This window comes from Taeniopygia guttata, chromosome 6 (assembly GCF_048771995.1).
Source record: "Taeniopygia guttata chromosome 6, bTaeGut7.mat, whole genome shotgun sequence".
Classification (NCBI taxonomy): Eukaryota; Metazoa; Chordata; class Aves; order Passeriformes; family Estrildidae; genus Taeniopygia; species Taeniopygia guttata.
Genome location: NC_133031.1, coordinates 11,139,738 through 11,162,405, shown reverse-complemented (window position 1 = coordinate 11,162,405; position 22,668 = coordinate 11,139,738). Strand labels below are relative to the sequence as shown.

At 39.5% G+C, this 22,668-nt stretch overlaps 2 protein-coding genes across 9 annotated transcripts in view; both read left to right on the top strand.

The window, feature by feature from the left end:
* GHITM (growth hormone inducible transmembrane protein) overlaps positions 1 to 1,678 on the top strand; it is a 43,765-nt gene extending 42,087 nt beyond the window's left edge. For all 5 annotated transcript variants that reach the window (XM_030275541.4, XM_072930777.1, NM_001245810.2 and 2 more), the window contains 1 exon segment: positions 453 to 1,678. In XM_030275541.4, coding sequence (XP_030131401.4) covers positions 453 to 540 — 88 coding nt within the window. In that variant the 3' untranslated portion in view covers positions 541 to 1,678.
* A 154-nt stretch (positions 1,679 to 1,832) lies between these two features.
* CDHR1 (cadherin related family member 1) overlaps positions 1,833 to 22,668 on the top strand; it is a 71,461-nt gene continuing 50,625 nt past the window's right edge. For 3 of the 4 annotated variants that reach the window (XM_072930976.1, XM_072930979.1, XM_072930975.1), the window contains exons 1-3: positions 9,864 to 10,105; positions 12,107 to 12,166; positions 14,733 to 21,700. The gene's annotated coding sequence lies outside the window, so the exon portion shown is untranslated. Of the gene's footprint in view, positions 9,829 to 9,863; positions 10,106 to 12,106; positions 12,167 to 14,732; positions 21,701 to 22,668 lie in introns of those variants that run through there. The other variant, XM_072930977.1, reaches the window with a different exon arrangement.

The window sequence follows — 22,668 nt, the reverse complement described above, 5'->3', positions numbered from 1 at the left end:
GTCATTTAATATTTATTATTCTTTGTCACTAAAAAAGCTGAAATGGTGTGATAGGGAATGAAGGATTGACTCTTCAGTAAAGACCAAGTTTTGACTAACAAGTAACTTGTAAATGTCTGTCTGATGCTAGGTGAATTCTTATCTCTGGTTCTCTTGTATTTTAATTAGATTAATACTGGTCTTCTTGAAAATTCTTGGAGATAAACAGATCAAAGTTCAGTATGAAAGCAGAGGCTCCTGTATGAGAGCAGTGTACTGTCTGTTAGGATTTCTGTAAATAGTTCTCGCTGGCAGAGGTGGTAGAACAAAACCACGGGTGTTCTTTGACATACAAAGCACTGAGGGCAGTTATAGCTGGTTCATGCAGGCTCTTAAAATGACGTATAATGTGTGAAACACCAAATAATTCTGTGTCTGTTCAACAGTAGTAACTGTGATTTCTTGTTTCCTAGATGCCTGGGTATCTACACTGATACACTGAACATCTTCATTCGGGTGGTCACCATGCTTGCAGGTGGTGGAGGTGGCAGGAAAAAGTAAACAGAGACTCACCTTTGCAACTGGCTGACAGCCTACCTAGTGCACATATTAAATAAACATTCATAATTAAAGCAGTAATGCTCCAAGTGAGAGTTTTAAAGCATTTCAGCATATTGGTTCAGTGCAATGTGATTCAGTCTTAATTTTTCTTCAAACACTTTCCAGCTCTGTGTTTACAATAGTCTGAACTGCTTCTTGTAATTGTACATTATTTTGGAAAAGTAAATTATTTTTAATATATGAATAAAATAGTCCTACCTGCTTTTTAGGGGGTTTGATGGCAGTTCAACTCTTACCTTTTTTTTAAACTATTGTTACATAGTAAAGGAAGTAATTTTTGAACTGGTATCCCATAGGCAGATAGGGATACAAGCGACTTCATGAGATGCTGCTTAGATGCATCAACTTTCTGTTAAGTTTCATAAGTTTTATTTTAGTGGCATCTTCTGAAGAACTGAATAAATTGCATATGGCCCTGAATGCAATCATGACTTTGACCTGGGCAGAAATTTCAGAAAAGTTTAAGCAGGATTTGACAGGTTAGATGACCAAAAAGTGTAAAGGAGACAGGTTATGGAAACTGTGCACTATTTGTCCGATATGAACTTCAGTCTCCTTCTGGAGTACGCATGAGAATTCCTTGCTTTAATGTTGACTGGCTTTAATAGCTAGCTTATTTTGCTACTAGATTTATAAAACTGTTGAATAGCAGTGTAGCTCTGTCTTTCTTCTGGTGGCTGAATTCCTGCACTGCATATGAAGGTCTGTCCAGAAGAGCTCCTAGTGATCATCTCTTGGAAGCTTGTACAATTGGCACAGAAACTGGGAATTCAGGATGGCATGCTGTAAACCCCAGGATCATAAATTTGCCATACTGTTGTGTGGTTTAGTCTGTTTAACTCTTCTCCAAATTGATATGTTAAATGTGGTCTAAAAGAAATGTTTCCTAACAGTGAAATTGATTTAACAGTAAGAAATTTATACTTTCCAGACTCTCTATTTCTATATGTTGGAATAAAAGGGGAGTTCTTGGGCCATGAAAATTTTGACCTAATGTCAGCAGCTCATATTTTCAGTTTCTGGCAAATATGTTATGTTTATGTATTGATCTATGAACAATAAACTTCTAGCCTCACAAGTTGACTACTCTCACTTTTCCCCATGTTAACAAATTTTTTAGTACCCCTGCACTAACAGCTTGGGGAAGAGTACTATAAATATTTTTTTTGGTTATGGTTACCATTTCCTTTGTAAAAGAGTACATATTCCTCTGTAAAAAAAATCTGCAAAGATGATTCTCAGTTTCACTGGCTAGCACCTTTTTGAGGGTGTTTCCCAGTTGGAAGATACTGGCTACACTTGAAGTGATTCTGTTGGTGTCACCTTTTGGCCACTTATTGCAGCCAGTGCTGCTTTTATGTCTGTCACACACTAGTATTTTTTAACTCTTCAAACAGAGGGAAGAAAGAGTGCATTGTGAAGAACCTTGTTGCAGCTCCTTTGTGCCAAAGATTGTAAGGCACAATCTAGTTCTTGGCACTATTACAGCTGGAGAGACATCTGTAGTTCTGAGAAGGAAGGAATCTTTGGATCAAATCAGTTGTAAGTAGCCTGTTCAGAGAGTTTTATCTTTTTAAGCAATATGATACCCTTAATTTCTTCTACTGTAGCCAAAAACAGCACTGTGCTTGTTCTCAAAATCTGAAAGGTACAGGGAGCTGTCTTAAAATCCTGACATTTGTGCTTGTTAGAAAAGAAAGTTAAGGCAAAAGACCTTTTGTCTAGATTGTGAGGCTGAAGTTTGAGAGCTTGACTATAACCCAAGGGAGGGATTCTGGACTGTTTGGAATAGTGAGATGTAGAAACCAACACACAGGAGAATACAGGAGGTATTCGCATGGAAAGTGAGGTCAAGAGGAAATGTAATAACCTTTTCAGAAATAGTGCCTGTAGAAACATGAGTATCACTTGTACTCAGTCTTGTGGAAAGCTGTGACTTGGCTTCTGTGGATGACATCACAGCACTAGCAGTATTTTCCTAGTGTTTGTCTCCAAAAGAAGAAAAAAAAAAATTGAGTTGTTCCTTTACATTTGAAGTCTTAAGTCAAAAAGTAAGATGTATCTTAATTAAGACAGGTCTGATTTGCTGGGAGATGGAAATCTAAAGCCAGCACTACCATCAGTGACTCCTGGCAGACCGACTTCTGATGGTGAAACTCTGGGATTTTTTGCAGATCCAGGGATGATTCATCAATACGTAAATTGAATTTGCCTAAAAATTCCCCGCCTTCTACGGTAATTAGTTACTGCGTGTGCCAGAGAACATTAAGGACGTAAATACTGTTGTTTACTCCACAATTAAATTAAATTCTGATCTTTACTACTGATTATAACTGGTTTCTATGCATTTTTATGTTTCAAGTAATTATTTTAAATTATTATCTAAATGAGCAGCTACATAATAATTAATTATTTACTTCTATTTTATCAAGAATATAAACCAATTATTTTCCTAAGAAAATGTTCTTCACTGTCACCTAGTATAATTAAGAAGGCCAAGTCCAACTGACACATATTTTAAGTTTGTGTAGCAGAATGCAACATAAAATTTAGATCTCACCTAATGAAATTATTTAATGTAATTAGCTGTGCAATTATCATCCAGATTTCCCCATCTCTAATGTTGCTAAAAGCTGTCAGGTAATACACACTTACCCTCATGACCTTTACAACTGACCTTTATAATAGTTTGCCTGTAACACAGTAACGAGGTGTGCCTCCTGTCTTGATGTAACTTGAATTGCTTCCAAGACAAAGATTATTCTGTCATATTCCTGCTGTCATTTAAGAATAGAACATTTTTAACTCTTCAATACTTGAAAATAATTTAGGAATGCAGCATAATTTTGATTGAACTTCAGTTTATAGCAAACTTGGAATTTAGAAATTGTTGCCATAAGTTCACTTCAAATATTGAAACAGACCCTCTAGAAACAAAAAGGGAATGCATTTAAATAACCCCTCAACAGAGTATTTTAAGTAAGAACTGGATTTTTATTTCAATATTCAACCATCTCAGTGACCTTTAGACATCATAAGAAGGAGAGAGGGGGAAAGCAGGACAGGCTCTTGCAGCGCAGGAACCCATCCATCAGTCTGTGGCAGCTGGGGTGGGGGCGGCTGTTCGGGCTTGGCACAGGGGCAGCTGCTACAAAGGCACATTACTTGTGGCACAGGGTGTGACATCAGGCTCTAGCCCAGCCTTCCCCCATCTGTGGTTTTTCCAAATGCCACACAGAACTGGCAAAGACAAACCCAAACATGTCTGAGAGTTATGGATTTTAGATCTAACCACCTCTCCTCTGCCAGTGATGAATAGGACTATGTCCAGAAAATACTGTCTTTGCTAATTCCTTCACTCAGTTTTGACACTTTGGTGTGTGCCTGCAGACATCATTAAGCTTCTGAGCAAATCCTCAGTACTGCTGTAAGGCATTTCTTTTATGAGCTTGGGCACAGGAGCTAAACCTTTACTGCAGTATAGTGATGTTTGTTTTTCCTTTTGTGAATGATCATTATGTACTACATTATGTAGAACATAATTACATTTTGTATTCTTGCTAGTGAAGAACACCAGAAAGAACTACTGAAGCTTTTTTTAAAATTATAACCATTTCCTTTAAAGAAAAAGGATGACATCACATTCTTGTAATGTAGGTCAACAAAAATTGAAGTGGGATAGGGAAGGTAATGAAAAGCTTCTAACCACTATCAGAGAAAAAAATTAATCTAAATTTTTACTGGAAAGGCCAAGATTAAGTTTAGCTTAATCTTTAGCCATGAAAAACTTTACATGTTTATAACTTGCAAAGTGATCTGCATATCTATGGAAGTACCAGTCTTCTTCCTGGACACTAACTCAGCACCACTGCAGTGGTGAGATATCAGAGGCATGGTAATGTACTTATATCAAGGTGATGGCCTTGGAGTTACAGGTTTTCCTTTACTGCCTGCAAGTGTAAAATCACTGCATCATCCCGCCTAGATTGGCCATGAGATGTTGCACATCTACTGAGCCTACCAACTCAGCTTATTCCTGACTGTTGAGATGTCCATTCAGAGATAAAGATCTTTTTTCCTCCCTAAGCAGTGCAATACATCTTCATGCATCACCATATTTTTTAAGAAAAACGATGCTACAAGTTTAAAAGCCCCAACAATCTGGAAAACCAAACACAAATTGCATGTCTTGTAGCACTACATTTCTTAAGTACTTCTGAAGAACTTACAGGCACAAGAGCCACTGATCAGATTCCTCTTCCTGCCCAAGACAATCTTAAGAAAACAAAATTCCATGTGTTTACAAATTATATTTGAGTCTCAAGGGGATGAGAAGAATTACTAGCTAAGCTGAAGTGCACAAATCTTATGTCTCATATACAGATGGATTCATTCTTGGGTTCTTAAAAGTTGCAGCAGAGTTCTCCTGTCCCATCAAACTTTAACCTGAAAGTAAAGCCATTCCTGCTGAAGCCTTTTTTCTTTTACTGCTTCCTAGTCACATAAATGCTTTGGTGGACAGACTGTGTTCAATGCATTGAAATGGCGCCCAGTAAACTGGATTATGGGATTTTACCAAGCTGACAGTAAATCAACAATGGAATGTTCTCAAATGTCTCTCTGTCGGATGTGAAGAAAAGTTGAAATTCATAGCATTATAGAAATGGAAAGATCTTTAACCTCTAAATTCCTTCGTTCAAGTTCGGGACTTTATTACCAGCTAGTTTTGTTTGTATAAAATGATTAGCCTATCTACAATATACAGAATAACCAGAAAGAAGTGATAGTGGCCAAGTAACATCATCAGGACCAAACACTGTTATCTCTGCAACCACCTCCTATCAGATAGCAGAGACAGGGCTTATTCACGTCTTTAAGAAAGAGATTAATACGCAGAACAAGCTCAAAATCTTTCCAAAAGCCTAAGGGCTGACATCTGCACAGCATTTTCTATTTTGGAGGCTTGCCAGCTGAAGTAAACACCTTACCTATTCAGGAGAAAGAAGAGTGAGATGCCTGCCCAGACAGCCTTCATTGTGCCACTTCACTTGCTCTTACCAAGTTTTCTGGAGCTAAGCACTGGGCAGCCAGACTAGTTACTTTGTACAGAACACCAGATCGACTTCATATTCTTCTATCATCTTTCTGAAAAACAAAATTCTGAGTGAAACAAGGACGAATCCTTTAGAGCCATGGTAAGTGGCAAGAGAGATAATCTTCCCTGCTTAGGTGCCTGCTTTTTCCCTACTTAGGGGGAAGTAACATGCAGTGGGAACAGATCTGCCTCCATAATGAGAAGGTTACACAGCTCCTCTCACCACCTGTCATGGAAGTGCAAGCTCTGGCAGATTACCTGTCAAAAACATCCTCTTAAATCACATCTTGCCTGAACTAGAAGACTGGGCTACCACAAAGAAATGTTTCCATCACACCTAGCACACTGAACACTGCACCCAATGTAAATTTTTCTGGCCTGAACCCAGATTGCTGTTTAGAAGCCTACAGCAATCAGATAAACCACATCTAAGGTTTGAAAAACTAGAGAGAGAACACATTAACTAAGCAGGGGGTAGGGGAAAACATCTGTTTTTTCAAGTTTCCCAGCAGGAGGAAAGTTAAAATCAAGCAAAATAGAAACAGCTGCAAGTTCCATTTTAGTAGAACTAGGACAGTGACCTGTGAAGAGAAAGGAGTGAACACACAGAGCCTGGACACTCTGAACAGCACACAGATTGACAGACACTCCAGCTGGCAGCTCTGCAGAGGCTTTACTTGCAGGCACAATGAGTGGCAGGACACTCATTGAAAAAGCTGTGTCAAAGATGCTTTAAACCCTGTTCCAGGACAGTCTTCAAAGTGTTTATCAGCTCACCATAAACTGCTAGGAGAAATTATAACTTCAGTCTTGCTCTTCATTCTGATCTTCGTTAGTATAGTTAGTCTACCCCCCACATGTTGTCATTACTGCTTCTCATACAGTGACTGCTACTGCAGCCTTCAGTTTCTACACTGTTCCCTCCTTCAAAAACAGAGCAGCACATGCTCCTGGATAACTGTGTTGGTTCACCATAAGTGGTCTACCTTGAATTAAATTAATTTTGTACTCTTAAAGTTCTTAATGTTTCCTGCCTTTTCACAGCTCAAAAGTTAGTTTCTTTTAGCTCTAAATTTACGACCGTTTGCTCTTCGTTATTCTCCTCACATCACAAACAGCTGTTCAACCTGGTTAGAAGAAATTTTCATATACAAGATGCAGATTCTTCTAAGAATGGCATGACCTTTAAAAAATATTAGTGAAATCTTATTAACAAACCACTTCCAGAAATAATGACTCTGAAGACTGGAAATCCAAGAGTTTCGGCAAACACAAAAGGAGACTCTGGATCATGCCTTAATTTAACGTTAAGAAATCAAACTACTTTCTTTAAGATTTTGAGAGACATCCTATGTGGCTTTTGAACACCAGGTATTAATGTAAACATAATGCAAATCTCAGGATGCATCCCTTATTTCCCTGGATGACTCAAAAATACCCCTGCATTCAATTTTAAACTTTTTTCAACTGGAAAGATGTACATCAGCTGCTGCTCATTTCATAAAATTGATGTCCTACAGAAGACTATCATACAGATGCCTCAAACTTCCAGCTGACAGATCCTAAGGACATAGGTTATCAGGCTATTTAGCAATCTGTGTTTTTATTCCATCTTCTGTCTCCAGCCACTCCCTTGATACAATTCTGTCTCATTATTTTATATAGTCTGCAACCTTATTTGGTAAAAATTTTTATCTCAGGGCAAGTCTAAAGATTATACTAAGTCATTGCTTCTAGTCTTCCCTTTTCAGTTTGCTTCACATTTCCTGTAACATTAGCATTTATAGAAGCATATGAAACAGGGCATTAAGAATTGCAGGGTTTAACCACAGCAATGATCAGCTTTTACAGCCTGAAATTTAAGAGATAAAGCACAGAAATTTCTTCTGAAAGTATTCAGTCTAGGAGGAAAAAATGTCTTCCTCAGCTATGTTTCTTCTCAAAACTGCTAAGCAAGATATAGTGCATGGACCCCAATACCTACTCAAAAGAATCTCAATGTTTGCAACTAGACTTCTCAATTGCTGAAAATAAACAAATAAATTGCTTACGATATCCCCACCCCAGTAACTTATATCGATAAATTTCATGCAGTATTTTAGTTTTAGAAAGTTTTCAGGTTTTCTGTTAGCATTCCTAGAGCAGCCTGACAGTAAGACAGCACAAAATCCTCAAACTGATGCTGCTCTTGAAAAAATGGGCGCTTGCTCTTGTTCCTACCAAACCCCTCTTTTGGGGCTTTTGGGTGTGCAATGATGACTGTACAGGTTTGCCTCATTTCTCTCATAGTAGCTGGAAGGCTTGGATTGCTGTAATAGAGACCAAGTAGCAGCCTGCCTCTTCCACACAGAAAACAAGTGGGGCATTCAGGTAGTACATGCTGTTTTCTTGCTTGGGGTGATTGGTTATGTTACAGTACAGTGATGTATACTTTGAAAAACAAGTCTTTGTAAATACTTCTGTTGCCAATATTATGTTGTAAATATTTCAGAAGAAAAGTTTTGAGGTAGGTGTTGGCAGAACTTTTTGTTTAAAAGAGCATATTTGGAAATGTCAGTAGCCATCAGGTGATGAGGTTCTATTTTCAAAGTCATCTCCCATTTTACCTGGTTGCTTTTCTGTATTCAGTTCTTATTTCTTATCATGCACACAGAAAGAGAAGGTAATCCTTCTAATTAAGGCTAAAAATACATAAACAATTATTTGGGTAGTAACCCCAGCTGGCAACGAAGCCCAACACAGCCATTCACTCATTCCCCAGTACATGAGCTTGCCTGGAACTTTTTCAGAAAGTGTAATGGAGATAAAAGTCGCCAAGTGAAATCCTTGCTTCAGTGCTACCACTACTCACACAGCCTGATTGAATGTTGCAGAAAAATTACATTCCTACCAACCCTTTCATGTGGTTTATTGACATTTTAGCTTTTCTGCAAACCTTTATGAGTAAGCTGACAAGCTCCATTTTACATGCTCAGTTTATGTTGGGATTTATATGATTTGATTCAGATTTAACCAGCAAAAGTGTTGACTTTAAAAGTACAAAATGAGGACTCACGCCTATATGTTTCAATATTCAAAAGAAGCCTGAGATCATAACAATATTGTTGCTCTGTTGTCATTCGTCTTTCTCGGCATCCACTGAACTGTAGAAGTCCCTCCTGACATGCTCAGCAGGGATGTGAACTAGCAGCCTTACTGCAGGCTGAGCAAGGTGTGCCAGTGTGAGGCAGGGCTTTCACAAAGCACTTTGAAGGCAATACTGTCTTGTAGCATGATTTGTTAGTGATTGATTCTTGAACCTTGGTAATGCTGGCCTTGGCAAACAAAAAAGGCTGTCAGACATTCACAATCTTCACCATGTATGGATATTGCTAGGTAAGACTGCAGAAATAAGCTTTTGGGGCTAAATTTGATAGATTAAGGGGTGATCCAATTTGGAAGCCTGATGATGAATCGAAGGAACAAGCCAGATCCCAAACCTGTAATGGGAGACCTTTAAAATTTGGGCTGGGAGCAATATTTGTGCACAGGGCGAAGCCTTCTATCCTGCTGTGATTCCAATTCTGGGTGGCTTGCAGATACTGCTCCCACCTTTTAAGGCTACATAGCTTTTAACATATTCTGTTGTTAGAGACCCAAATCTTATCAGATTAAGCTGGGAGAATTGAATGTTCTCAAACCTTTTTACCTTTTTTAACAGACACAGCTCTATAGTTGATCCCTCCTTGAAGGACTTTTTTTTTTTTAAGTACACTCTGTAAACCTTGATACTATGTTGAATTTGATGACTTCTAAATCTTAACTGTTAGCTGGAATCTTCACAACTTAATTATTCAGATATAACAGAAACTGAGATGTTGATAATAAACTCAGAAATCTGCTGCTTAACCAGCTGTCTTGTTAATTATGGTAACAACACACTGGCAATTGCTTTGATTAAAACACACTGGGTTTGGTTTGCCTTTTCAAGCCCTGATCAATGTCCATACAGATTCAGTTCTGCTGTGCTCTCTCCCTTTCCATGTGCAGAGGAACACACCAGGTCCTCTGGAGAGGCTGCTGTGGAGCACAGGACAAGGATTCTGCCTCAGGACATCCCTTGTACTTTAATGCTACAAGCTCCTGTGTAACTGGTAAGGAGCTCTCTATGCTGCTTCATTCTGAGTAAATTGCTTCTTGAAATAGGAAGTGTTGTTTCTTTTCATCTGTTGATGCAATACAGGTGCAATACAGAGGCCAAATCTCCACCCATTCTGAAGGCTCTATCATATAAAAAGCTGAGGTTGTGCTGGAGGAGACTGAGACACTCCTTCAGCCTCCTCTGGTGACTAGCTGGAAGGATGAAGCTCCTGGCCTTTTGTGGTTTTTTGTTGGTCTGTCTTCTGTGCCTTAATGTCATTGCTGTAGAAGGTACATTATTATAGTCTTCTAACACAGCTTTCTCTTTTCCTGTTCTTCCCTTTTTTGATATAAAATGTTTAATTACTGTGTTGATTTTAATTAAAGGAAACAAACAGAGCTTGACAATGAAGAGGACTGAACTTAGAAAAGGCCTTAGACTTAGACTATCAGTGCTTTGGTTTGTACAGTAATGTTTCTTCTGTTATTGCCTGTTGCACAGCATGATTAACTTTTACCTTAATCTGTGTTCTGAAAAATCTGCTCTTCTGAAAATACTTCCTGTTATATTTTCCCTGTAGATAACCAAACATCCACCAATGTAAAAAGTATGATTTTCTCAATAGTGGGAAATGTATTAATGGAAAAAGCTTCTACCCTTATGAAATAAGGGAATATGAATCAGGTTAACAGAGTATATGATAAATTCTTTATAGAGGAGTGAAACAAATGAGAGTAACTCTTCTGACCTTCAGTCAGTCTAAACCTATTTTTCCTTTTTCTGTTGGTTGGGTTTTTTTACCACTGATAATCCACACTTCATCCGCAGTACCTTGAGAGGCTTAGTTACCATTTTGTAGTATCAACAAATTCACAAAGCAGTTAAAATCTTGAAAATAGAGGATTTTCCATCTGTCTGTAGCCACATCTCTGCAGATGTCATTGTGTATTTGCAGGACAGTTCAGTAGCATTTTTTAATTGAGAGGTGCAATCTAGAGTTACCTATACAGATTTGAGGTTTGAAGTTGTAAATCTCTGAGACTCGCCATGATTTTTAACAATGTGTATTTTATACAAGATTTAGAAAGTAAATGTGAGATAAAGAAAAACAACTAAGCTAAGTGTCCAAAGGTCAGGAACAGCAGATTTGCCATGTTTGATATTTTCTAGACACCTTCTAAGAATTGTTTTATGTGTAAATATGAGCAAGGAGAAATGTGTAGAAGCTGTTTTTCTAATTGGTTAAGTCAGCTTCCCAGTTTTCTCATTTACTGGTGTCTGTGCTGGTAGAGCTATTTGCCAGAGCACTGGTACCTGAAGCCCTTCTGCTCCCTTTGCCTTTTTTACTTCTTTTTATTCAGGGTTTTTCCATGACCCTTGAGGAAAACTTTAGGAACAGTTAAAGGGGAGTTGGAGAATTTCTAGGTGTGGCCACATCAATAAAACACAAATTAATACCTGCCAGCTCCCCTAATAGTGTTTCCTTTTTGTTGATGTGCATGGTACTTCCATGAGTCAGAGGCTGGGGAGAAAACGTGCAAAGGACACTTCCTTATCTGTAAGCGCTGATGTCAAAGTGACAGTGTCCTGGTGTGCAAGATGAATGTACTTTGTATGTTAAACCTGTTATATCAGAACTAAATTGTGGTGATAAGATAGCTCATCGCCAGCCTTGGCTGTATACTGTGCCTTAGTGATTTCTAGAAACATTGACCATATGTTAGATTTTGTTGATGAGGAAATCATCTGTCTCTGTCCTTTCTGCTCCATCCCAGCTCCAGAGTAAACCTTTTTTTTCCCCCCTTTATTGTGACCAGCACTGCGGTCAACTGCAGTCAACAGCTCACTTATTTAGGTGTGGTGGGAGGGACTATTTCAGTGGCTTTGTCCACCAAAACAATTTATTCTACACTCCTATGCATCTGGACACAGAGCTGCTCTTTTTCCTGTTGGTAATTTTCTATATTTTCTCAAGGTGGTGTAACTGTAATTGTTACACCTGCCAGTGTGACATTTTGAAGGATAAAGAAATCTTTACAATGTGTATCTGATGTATGTATGAGTAATGATGGAAAAGAGCAAGTAAATTCCTGTTCCACACTAGGGACAAAGCTGTGCAGAGATCTAAAAATCAGTCATGATAATACTTTGTTTTACAGATCTCTCCATACAAGAATGTCAGTTGTAAATACAGTAAGCAAAATGTCTGTGGACTCTGACACATTTGCTGTATATGTACAGTTATTTGCATTACCTGTCTCCACTGACAATGTATTCTTTTTCACCCTTAGGTCAGGTTAGAAGACGCTGCTGCTCAAAAGTACCCAAACGAAACAAATATTCACGTGAAGGTAAAAAGATTTACAGTTTCATTAGATGAATTAGGTGATCATTAGAGAGAAATCACAGCACTCTGGGTTTTTCCGTAGGATGCAAACTTCACAGAATTTTCCATGCAGATAAATATTAGCTTCATTGAATCACTGAGAACTTGTTCTCTTTTTCTTAGGAAACTTACTGAGTGTTTGGATTGGGGAAAAAAAACAAGATTAGAAAATATTAGAATCCATTTAATGCCCACAGAATAAAACAATCAAGAGAAATTTGATCAAGTCTGATTAAAGGAGTATCCTCACTGATAAGAACAGTTGCAGAAGTGAAATATTATCCTGCCTTTTCCCTGCTGTATTCCATCACCATTCATCTGTGGCTGCATTCATTTTATGTTTTGAGAGATCAACCGAAGTGTGGTTCTGTAAATTCCCAGAAATCCAATTTTTGAACCCACAGCTCTACCAGGAACAAGAATTGGCTGAGATTGAATTTGTTCTAAATATGTGCATCTAAAGACTGTGTAAGTAAAAGTACATAATATCTCTGGTTTCAATGAGACTCCAGTAGAAAAAAAAGTTAAACCATGAAGAAGTCTAGGATAAAAGGATTAGTATTCTTTTTAGAATCTTAGCATCTTAAATCTTAATGTTTCTAAATTCAATAAAATGTCTAGCTGATAACTTCTGCCAAACTCTAAAGATAAAGAATTTGATCTAAAATAGTTTATTTCCTGTTTCTAGTCTTCTAGTAATAAAATTATTAATTTGTAGTTCCAAACAAATTAGTTCTATCTGATAAAATATCTTAAATGCTTTATTACTTTTTATATTTAGATAACTGAGGTGGAAATCTTTGTGTTACTCTACAGTTTTCCTTTAACTGCAGCCTTCCCTTCCTGTCCAGTCTCCCAGTGCTGAATCATGGGCTCTGTTTTATAGGCAGAGTCCCATTGGTACCAGGAGCAGTGAACAAATTGCAAAGTTATTATGGGTCAGGGGTTTACAGCTGTCTGGGGCTCCTCATTTAATCAGCAGGTGCAGTAACAACTGAGGACTTGAGCAATAGCAGGTTCCCAGCTGGTCCACAAGGCCTGGGGGGATGTGCAGTGCCAGAGGCACAGAGGCAGCTTCTGTCACTCCTGGCCTGAGCTGGATTGCACCTGCTGCTGCCTGCCTGATCCTGTGCCTTTTCCACATTACTGAGACTTCCTGTGACCAGCACAGCTGTGACTGTTCAATTTGAGTACTTTCTGCTAGCTGACAAAATAGGGGGTGTTTCAGGTTTTTTTACATGCAACAGGCATGAAAACTCTGCTAAAAGTGCTTGCACAGGGAACGTTCCTTTGAAAGCAGACTGCTGTGTCCTGGGGATGAAGTCCAGTGGTGCTGGTCTCTCGAAGCAATAGAAGGTATTGTGCTGGGGGAGAGAAAGGAGTACAAAGGAAGCACTCCATTAAAACCTGTAAATTCACCACAAAGATCTCCTACAGAGGGAATCTGAAATGCTTTTCTCTGCTGCAAACACAGTAATACTTTATGATCTTTGCTTGTCCCATTACACTCTGGCCTGGTTCTCAGAGCATTCCAATATGCCTGCTGTTATCATCTCCTATCCTTACCCACAGCCAAACCTTTTATACGTCAGGAATTGTTGGTTATTTGCTTCCTCATAGGGTGTGTCTTTCTACTGCAAATGACTTCCTCAGATCTGCTTGTATCAAAATGCTTGATTAGAATTGGTTTCTACTCTTACCGAGAGGCAGTTAGGAAAGCTTGGGCTTAATGCATCAACTGCCCAAAGCTGAATTCTTCTGTTAATGTGCAGTTCTTGACTGGAATTGTACAATGTTGGCTTTGTTTTTTATTGTTGCTATGAGATTTCTGGGTGACTTGTGCTGTCTTTTTTGGGGGGGATATTACTTGCCTTATAGTCTGCAAGCAAAGCACAAGGACTGTTTTTCAGCATTGCTCTGCACTGTTCATTGTGCTGGGCAATTGCCATGGGCAAGCTGCAAAGCCACTTGGAGACCAGCTCAGTGTGGCTTGAGGAGAGGGTTATGTATAACCATATATAAGCACACTGGCTACTTCTTTTGAAGCAAAACCACTGATTTACTAGGATGTTGTCATTCCATCAGAAACAATTGCTTTCCCAGAAAGCAAATGCTTCAAGCCAATGTCAATCTATGGCTTCTGACCAGGAAATAGGGAGAATGTGATGATAGGGGAAGAGATTGTTTAATGTGTCAATTGCAGAATTCAAGCTCTGGAGAGACAGTAGCACCATCCTGTGTCTATTAAGACCTTCACCTGACTATGGAAAGTTCCAGCAGCAGCAAACTTTCAGTGATTGAGTACCCTCACTAAAGGGAAAATAGGCTGCTGGGCATCAGTGACCTCCAGCAACCTAATGAAAAGAAAAAAAAATTGCCATCATGTCCCTGTTTATTTTCAGATCACTGCTAATCTAAGTCTTCCCACACAAACATGGCTGAACTTCAGATATTAAAGTTTTGTGCCATTCTCCACACTCCCAATTAAAGAAATCTCTCGATTTTCTCTCTTTTTCATGTTTGTTTTACAGGTATAAGTTCTAAAATTATTCCAGTGCCAACAAGGAGATACTGCAAGCCTTGTCGTTGGCGAGACCCTATGTTTCCTGGACCACTTCCACAGCTAAAATAAGCAGACTGAGAGGAGGGTGAAAAGCATCTGCCTACATGTACAACCAACAGTGCTTCACTATCTTGAGGATCTTCCTTTGACAGACAGGACATGAGTGTACATTGCTTTGTGTTTGGGGAAAGACTTCATTACTGTTTATTCATTCCTGCACCCAGGCACCTTTGATAGTATTAACCTGGCAGAAAGAGTCAGGAGAAGTCTGGCTGCCACCAGACTTTGTGGAATATTCCACTGCACCAAGCAGGGATTTAGCTCCTTAAGTAAGAGAATGAAAAGGTAGCTGAATTGCATTGGTTTGCATTTCTAAATGCCTTTTAGGCATTCCATTGCCTAAAAGGGGGTGAAGGGCTGATGCTTTTGTTTCTAATTATCAGTATACATGCATATTTAACCTTTTCTTGAATCATTTATTTTTTATTAATATAAGGTGTTTGTTTTTAAGATTATCAATCATTGATGATTTTTCCTGTAACCCTTGTGCTTGGTGCTTGCAATCCACTTGGAAGTATAATTCTACAAATGATAAAAATCTTATCATTTACAAAGAGCTGAGAAACTAGACAAGCAGATTATTAAAATAGTGGTGATGGGCCAGATTCAAGTAAGCTTTTCAATATTTCCTCTGAGGGGGCTAAATCTGACTTTAAAATCAAAGTGGCCTGGTTTTAACATCCTTAAGAGTGTCATCAGGTGGTTATTGAAGAGCATACTGAAAAGATGCTGAACCTAATCAGATTTCATCTGCTCCTCTGAAGCCAGAAGGCAGCTGTTCTTTCAAGGCAATGGAGTTGTGTGATCACCTCAATAAAAAAAGCTTACTGGAGCATGAAATAAATGCTAATAATACCAAAGGGCTGAATAACAGAAACTGAAGCACCCACGGATACTTCAGCCATGTGTCTTCTGTACTTTCCTAACTGTCCTCTCCATTGCTGCTGTTTCTCTGCCTGGGGGAGAATCCTTAAAACTGAATTACTTGGTTGTTCATAAATTCAGTTCTCCTTTTAGTGAATTTGAGGAGGAGTAGAAACCTTTTCTGCTGCTGGGTAAATTGCAGATTGCAAATAGTAATTTTTCTGTCAGTACTCATAGTACTACTCTTTCTCTTAACATAATTGTCAGTATGATAGAAATGGTTTCAGTGCCCTTCACAATTTGGGGGAGTTGAATGCGAACAGTCAGAGGTCTGTTGTAACTCACATAAGCAAATGCAATTCCATAAGGTCAGGTATATGGGCACTTACTCAGGGTCCTGCTCTTATTGAGAATATTTCTATTGTACTGAGCAATTGAACCTATTTCTGGGTCTTCTGTGTGCTTGCTATTACTTTATTTTCATATTGGTTTTGAGAGTAGGTAGATGTGACACTCAACTTCCCATTTGTGAAGACCTGACCATAGATAGCATTTTTTATATCAAGGATAAAGGAACTGCCAGTCCTCCTTACAAGACCTCTGAGTCAGGAGGTTGGTGAAGGAGCCGTGTTTCATTGTTCGGTTCTGATCAGAGAGCCAACAGATTTTATTTCTGTTGTTTTGTGGTGATTACAGAAAGAATCTGTAGAATATAAATGACAAGTAAATGTAAAAAGCAGTTTTGGTATTGTTTGCAACAGCGTTTTTTTCTCTAGAATATGGCCATGTGTTTACAGCTGTGTATAAAGCTTCACTAACAGGTTTGAATATTCTGTTCTCTAATGTGAGTTTAAGGCCTTTTCTTTTATATCTGAAAAATGCTCTAAGATTTTCCTCTTTGCCTCACATCCTCCAAACAGCATGCTCCAAACTCTCCAACCCTCCTTCATGCAAGATATTCCCTCTGATAAAAAAGCATAAGCCCCAGAGACCACTAGCACAATTCTTACAAAAATATTCTGTGTAGGAACATAATCTGAGGTAACTGGGAGTGGGCTGGGCCCAGCCTCATCCCCATGGGCACAGCTGTGAGGAGCAGGTGAGCAGCAGTGACAGCAATGAGCCAGGGAGTGCCCAGGGCACTGACCAAAAAGGGAGCAGAGGGCTCACAGGTGCAGTGCATTAACAATCAGGGGTATGAAAGGCTGGGCTGAAGAAACAGAAGGGCAGATGCTTGCAGCCTTCTGAAGTGATGTGGTGCTACTCTGTATGGGCAGATGTCCGAAGCCTTCTGATGTGGTGAGGTGTTACTCTGTATGGGCCTAAAGCCTTCTGAAACTGTATGGTGACACTCTGTATATTGTGGCTGTCTCGACTGCAGTATGTGCTGTGGCATATGCTGAGAACTCTGGATCTCTGGAGAGATCCTAGGACATAACTTAATGCACTCACCAAGTTTCCCAGGCTGGCCTCAATCCTGGGTTGGGGGCTATTCCAGTTAATGATGCTACTTGTCTGAAGTCCTAGCCTTGGCTGAGGAGACTATAGCAGGATTCTCCAAATTGTGAGTGCTGCCAAAATGCTTTGTTGCTTCATATAGAGGTATGACACACAACACAGAATGTTGTGTGTCCTTTTGAGAGTAATTCCTCAGCAGAGTTTGACTCTTATGTACCAGGCCATTTCTCCATGTGGTACAACAGAGACAATCTGATCATGGTTTCACTTACAGGAATCTGTTCTTTCTTTTTATTTTCCTTTCACTTCTACATGTATTTGTCTGGCATTACCGGAAGAGAAACATATTTGCTCAGTGGCTTTTCAAAATACACAAGCTGTATGCTTATATAAAGTAAATTTATCTTGTCCAAGCTGACAAATGCATTTTTTGTGTCTTGTGTTTTTGTGTGCAGTCGGCTGTCAAGATAGAAAATTGCACAGCCCTTAAGTTGCAATAAAGATGTTTCCGAAGTGTCTCTATGCCTGACAGAACAGATGTTGAATCCTGGTCTGACCCTGTCAATTAAGTGAGCCAGGTGCCTCCTCACTTTGTTTACAGCTTAATACCACTAGCTAAAACCAAATCAGTCTGTTTTGTTTGGCACTATGACTGTGAATTGTCAGGAGCATGGGAGAAATGATCCCTGCTGACAGGGACTGTTGGTTTAGAGGCAAGTGTTGGGATCTCTTTTTCTAAGTGGGGAGTAGGAGAAATAAAAATATGTATTCTTTATACAAAATATTATCCCAAAAGGTGTAATGGGGGTTCTTGATGTTGGCTTTTCAGCTCTAGACTGGCTTGCAACTGATGCAAGGGCCCAGGGGTCCTCAAGGAATTCAGGGTTTTGGCTCTGGTGAAGTTCTGTTTATCCAAAGTGAGGGCTAAAGGGGCAACTTCTTGTGATCCCACTTGCCAAGGAAAACTACACTCCTCCATGAACAATTTCATTTCAAACAATAAGCTCAGCTGGAATATAAAAGCAGAAGCATATTTCCTGTGTAGGTACATGGCTAACTCTTGCCAAAACAGAATGGAAGACTCGTGGCTTCAGTGTTCTTTGGATCAAGCCTGAGGACCTGTTGCCTGACTCTCTTTTGTCCAAAGTTATTGCTAACTAGGTTTAGGAAGGTACTGTCGGATTGTGCAGGCAGGTCAGATGTGTGTGCACTTTTTACCAAAGATTTTTCTGAGGAGAATTTATCCAAAGCTTGTCTCTTTTGTCCGTCTTGTAGACTGAGGGGAAAACACATTTATACAGTCTTTTTTACTTCAGTTATCATTAGATATAAGCAGTTATCTTTACCATAGCTAATTGCTCTGCAGGACTAATTTTTTTAATTGCTGTTGGGGAGCAAAGAGAGCCCTCTAATGGCAGGAGCAAAGGTGTTGGTTTCAATCCACGTATGCCTGTGGTTCCCAGTAGCCTTCAGTATTATAAAATTTACAGCAGCCATTGGATAATCTACCTTGCTTTTGAGCACATAACTGTTCCATTATGCTTTGTCTTCTGATCTTAGAGCAGGGCTCTTGGTACATAAGGAATTCCCAGGAATTACTTCTGTTTTCAGTGTCTCAGTAGTGGATCTCTGCTAGAAAAGTTCAGTATCTGGATATAGTTTGTTCACGTTGTCATTCAACCATGTGCCAACATCTGTTAGTGTGTTTAAGATGACTGTGAATATCTTGAAGTGTGAGGGATTAAGGCCCAAGTTTCCAGGCTGATGCTCCACAAGGGAGCTAAGGACAGATTTCCTATAGGATAAGCACCTTACACTCACAATGCCATCTGGTCAGGCTCTGAACACGTTATCAGAGAAATCAGGTCGCTCTGTGTCTGTGAGCAATCCTCACGTGAACGTGACTGGTCTGGCTTCTGCAGCCTCACAACCACAACAACCTCAGTTGACTTGCAGAATAAGGACTTTACAATTAAAAATTGTAAAGCAGGTATATTTTATTCCAGCTGGAATAATGTTGCAGATATGTTTTATTTCAGCTGGGATGCATGGGGGATATTTCCACCAAAGGCACGTGTACCTGGTGAGACAGATTCCAGGTTTAAATATGCATTGATCCCCCAAGCCCATACCTCCCTGCCTGCCCATTCCCTTCCCAGAGCCTTTGGTGGTGCCACACCTCCTGGTGGTCCTGGGTGGGTGTCTTTGATGAGGTAACATCATCCTCCTTGATGTTTGCTGCTTTCTTCTGGGCAGGTGCAGTGGAGGTTTGGCCAAAACCAAAGGGAGCAGAGGGCACACAGGGGCAATGTATGAACAATCAGGGGTATAAAAGGTTGGGCTAAAGAATAAGGAGGGCAATGCTTGAAGCCTTCTGACGTGGTAAGGTGTTACTCTGTATGGGATGAAGCTGTAAGAAATTCTGAGGTGATACTCTGTGTGTTGGGGCCACCTCAACTGCAACATGTGCTGCGACATGTACGATCATTTAACTGCATTGCTGTGCGCTCCATTTGTGATTTGTGGTGCAGTCACAGCAATGGTTGCATTCTGGCTAAATGAACTCTGCATGCAAAAGCCAAACAGCAACAGGGATTCTCCTCAAACACCTGACAAGAAAGGTGCTGCTTAGGTCAGTGAAGAAGAGTGCTTTTCTGCTGGGTTTTGTCATCTTGTTTGGGCTTCAGCACTGATGCAGGCCTCAGGGGGCAAAATATTCCTGAGGCATCCTTTGATGCTTACCTGGTCTCTGAAAAGCAAGTCTCTTCAAAAGTGCTTCAGATTGTCTCCCAAAACTGAAGTGCACGTGAAAATGCTGTCTGCTAGGTGGGTCCTCCACACAAAGCTTCCTGTTTGCATTGTCCCAGAACCCTGTGTCCCAGTCAGTGCCAGTTGTGTGGTCTGTTCACTGAGCAATGCTAAAACCTATTTGCATCACAGGTTTCTCCCCAAGGAGTCAATATGTATAGGAAGGTGTTTTCATCAGGGGAAAAAAAAAAAAAAAGTGTGAAGAAGTCCATCTGTTTATGAATGCTATCAGGGAAGCAGTGAGGTGGTTAAAAACAAGATTCTGTATGAGCTGAGATAATGCAGTTGTGTCTCCAAGTCCCTCTTTAAAGCAATTTTTTTTTTGACTCAGTGGCTTTCCTATTGTTAGCTTCCATTACTTGGGAAACTATAAATGATGGCAATTGTCACTCAGCTCTTATCTTGATGTTGTTTGAGTGTACCAAGGTTAAACAATTCAGCATTTTCTTTTTACTTAGTTAAATATATACCAATGCTGCTGCTTTATTCTGCACACATCTTCAGGAGTGTGGTTGATGAAAAGAGAGAAAGCACTCTATGTCTTGACCTTAACCTCATAAGCTCCACCTTTGATAGTCTTTGAAAGGAACTCCTCTTAAATTTCCATTTAAGTCAGGACTCAGCAGTTTTTAAAACAGATTCTTGATTCTGAGCAGTAAAGTCAATCTACTCTTCATAATTTTATTATGAAATATTAGTGCTTTGCACTTTTTCCTGTCTTTTGAACAGAAATTTCTATTTCCTTCCTCAACATTTTTTCCATGCTTTCTTTTGTTCCTAAACATGTCAAGTCCTCCTCTTCCTTGTCAGTTTTCATTGAACAGAAAATTAATATTTTGCCTCTTGGTAAAATGATCTCTCACCCCTTCTTTGTCTATGTGGAATCTCAAATAAACTCTGTGGTCTGAATTTCCTCAAGTGCTGAAATACATTAATTTGTCTTCATGAAATTCTGTCCATGAGACTGACTGGAGTGTATCTTTTCAAAAAAAAAATGTTGTAAAATGGGGCTGCATTGCTTTTTTCGCTTTGACACTAATTTTGTACCAAGGACACTTATAGGATTTGAACACATCTGTTTCAAGGCAGCATATAATCATCTTAAAGCAACAGTATGATAAGAGATTTTTCTGTCATTTAATTTGTATTTCAGCATTCACTGCAGTAACTTTGGATTGTGTAATCTTAGTTAGGAGATGTGAAAGTCTTTTCTCAGATATTTTATTCATTCCTCAGTATCTATTGTTGAGATTCTTGCTATGTAGTTCTCTTGATTTACCTTATTGATAGATTGATAAAAAAAAAAAAAAGCCAAGTAAGTACAGCATTTTGAGATAAAGTTCTAGAAATTGTGGGAGGAGATGGTGAGAGCACAGTGCACATAGGTAGAGCTAGTAGGAATGAAGAGACAGTCTTTGGTCTCTCGCCAGGTTAAACTATTTGATTTGAGAACCATATACACATACTGATTGTAGAAATCTCTCCAGGCAAAGAGTGGATAGTTGATGGAAAATGCACGTGGGACTAGAGCAATAGTCCCACATGTTTTGAAGGTAAATTACTTCAAAGCTGAGTATTTAATATTCTTGTAATAGAAAATCTGTTGACATGTAGCATGTTTTTTAGGTTAAGGACAAGCACTGCTTTGGTATAAGGCTGCCTGGATATTCAGGTTTCCTCTGGCCACAGCAATCCAAGGCAAAGGCTGCTGTATGCCCTGGCCAGGGATCTCCATGCCCTAACAAGGTAAGTACCTTGTCACTTAGTCCTGTGTGAGAGGTGCTGACTTGTGGGATTCCCTTTTGAGAATGGTTTAAGGCACTGCATTCCCAAGAGAGATCATAGGAAGAGCCACCTGCAGTCACAGTGTCATACATTTATTTACTGAGTAAAATCCAGGGGCTGCATCAGCCCCTGTGGCCAAAGTGCTGGTGTGGTTCAGAGCTGATCTCTAGCGAGGGCTTTGGGTCACCTGTAGTCTTTGCATTCATGCCCTTCCTGTACTGAACAGCTGAGTTTGGACAGATATGGCAGTGAAAGGAGCATGTTTCATCTTCATACATCATGTTCAACAAGTCATGTTACAGTCTGGTAAGCAGGACATCCACACAGGGGTGCCCAGGCATGCACACCAGCCAGGAGATTTATGGGAAGAACACAAGTGTTTCTTTGCTTTGCCTAAACAAGTCTCATTATTTTTCTCAGCCACACTGAGTAAACTATAAAATCTTGATTTATTCATTATTCACACCTCAACTCTGAGTTATACGTATAATTTTTACAGGCAAAACAATGAACAATACTAGTTCTTTCATAAATAACTTGGACTACCTGTCTGCTGCTAAATGGCATCCTTCACACAGATCTGTGTCGTGCTCCACAGCACCACATCCATCACAGATCATGCTGCTGAAGTGAATGTAGGCTAGCTAAATATACCTGGATATTCTAGGGACTATTTGTTCATTTTCCATCCCTGTCAAAAGAAAACTAGGAGAGTGATTCGTAGCTCCAAAGAAGGAAAGTTACTGAATTGTAAATGGATTTTGCAGTGGTCTTTAAAAGCCTCTAAGCTATCAAAATGGATAGCAGGAACTTTAATTACTTAGCAGCTGCAGAAAATATTCCCCTTTTCTCAGTTACCTGCAGCACCTTTTTTGCAAGTGCTATAAAACACTTTTGGCAGACTAAAACCAGGAGAAGCTGTATGTGAG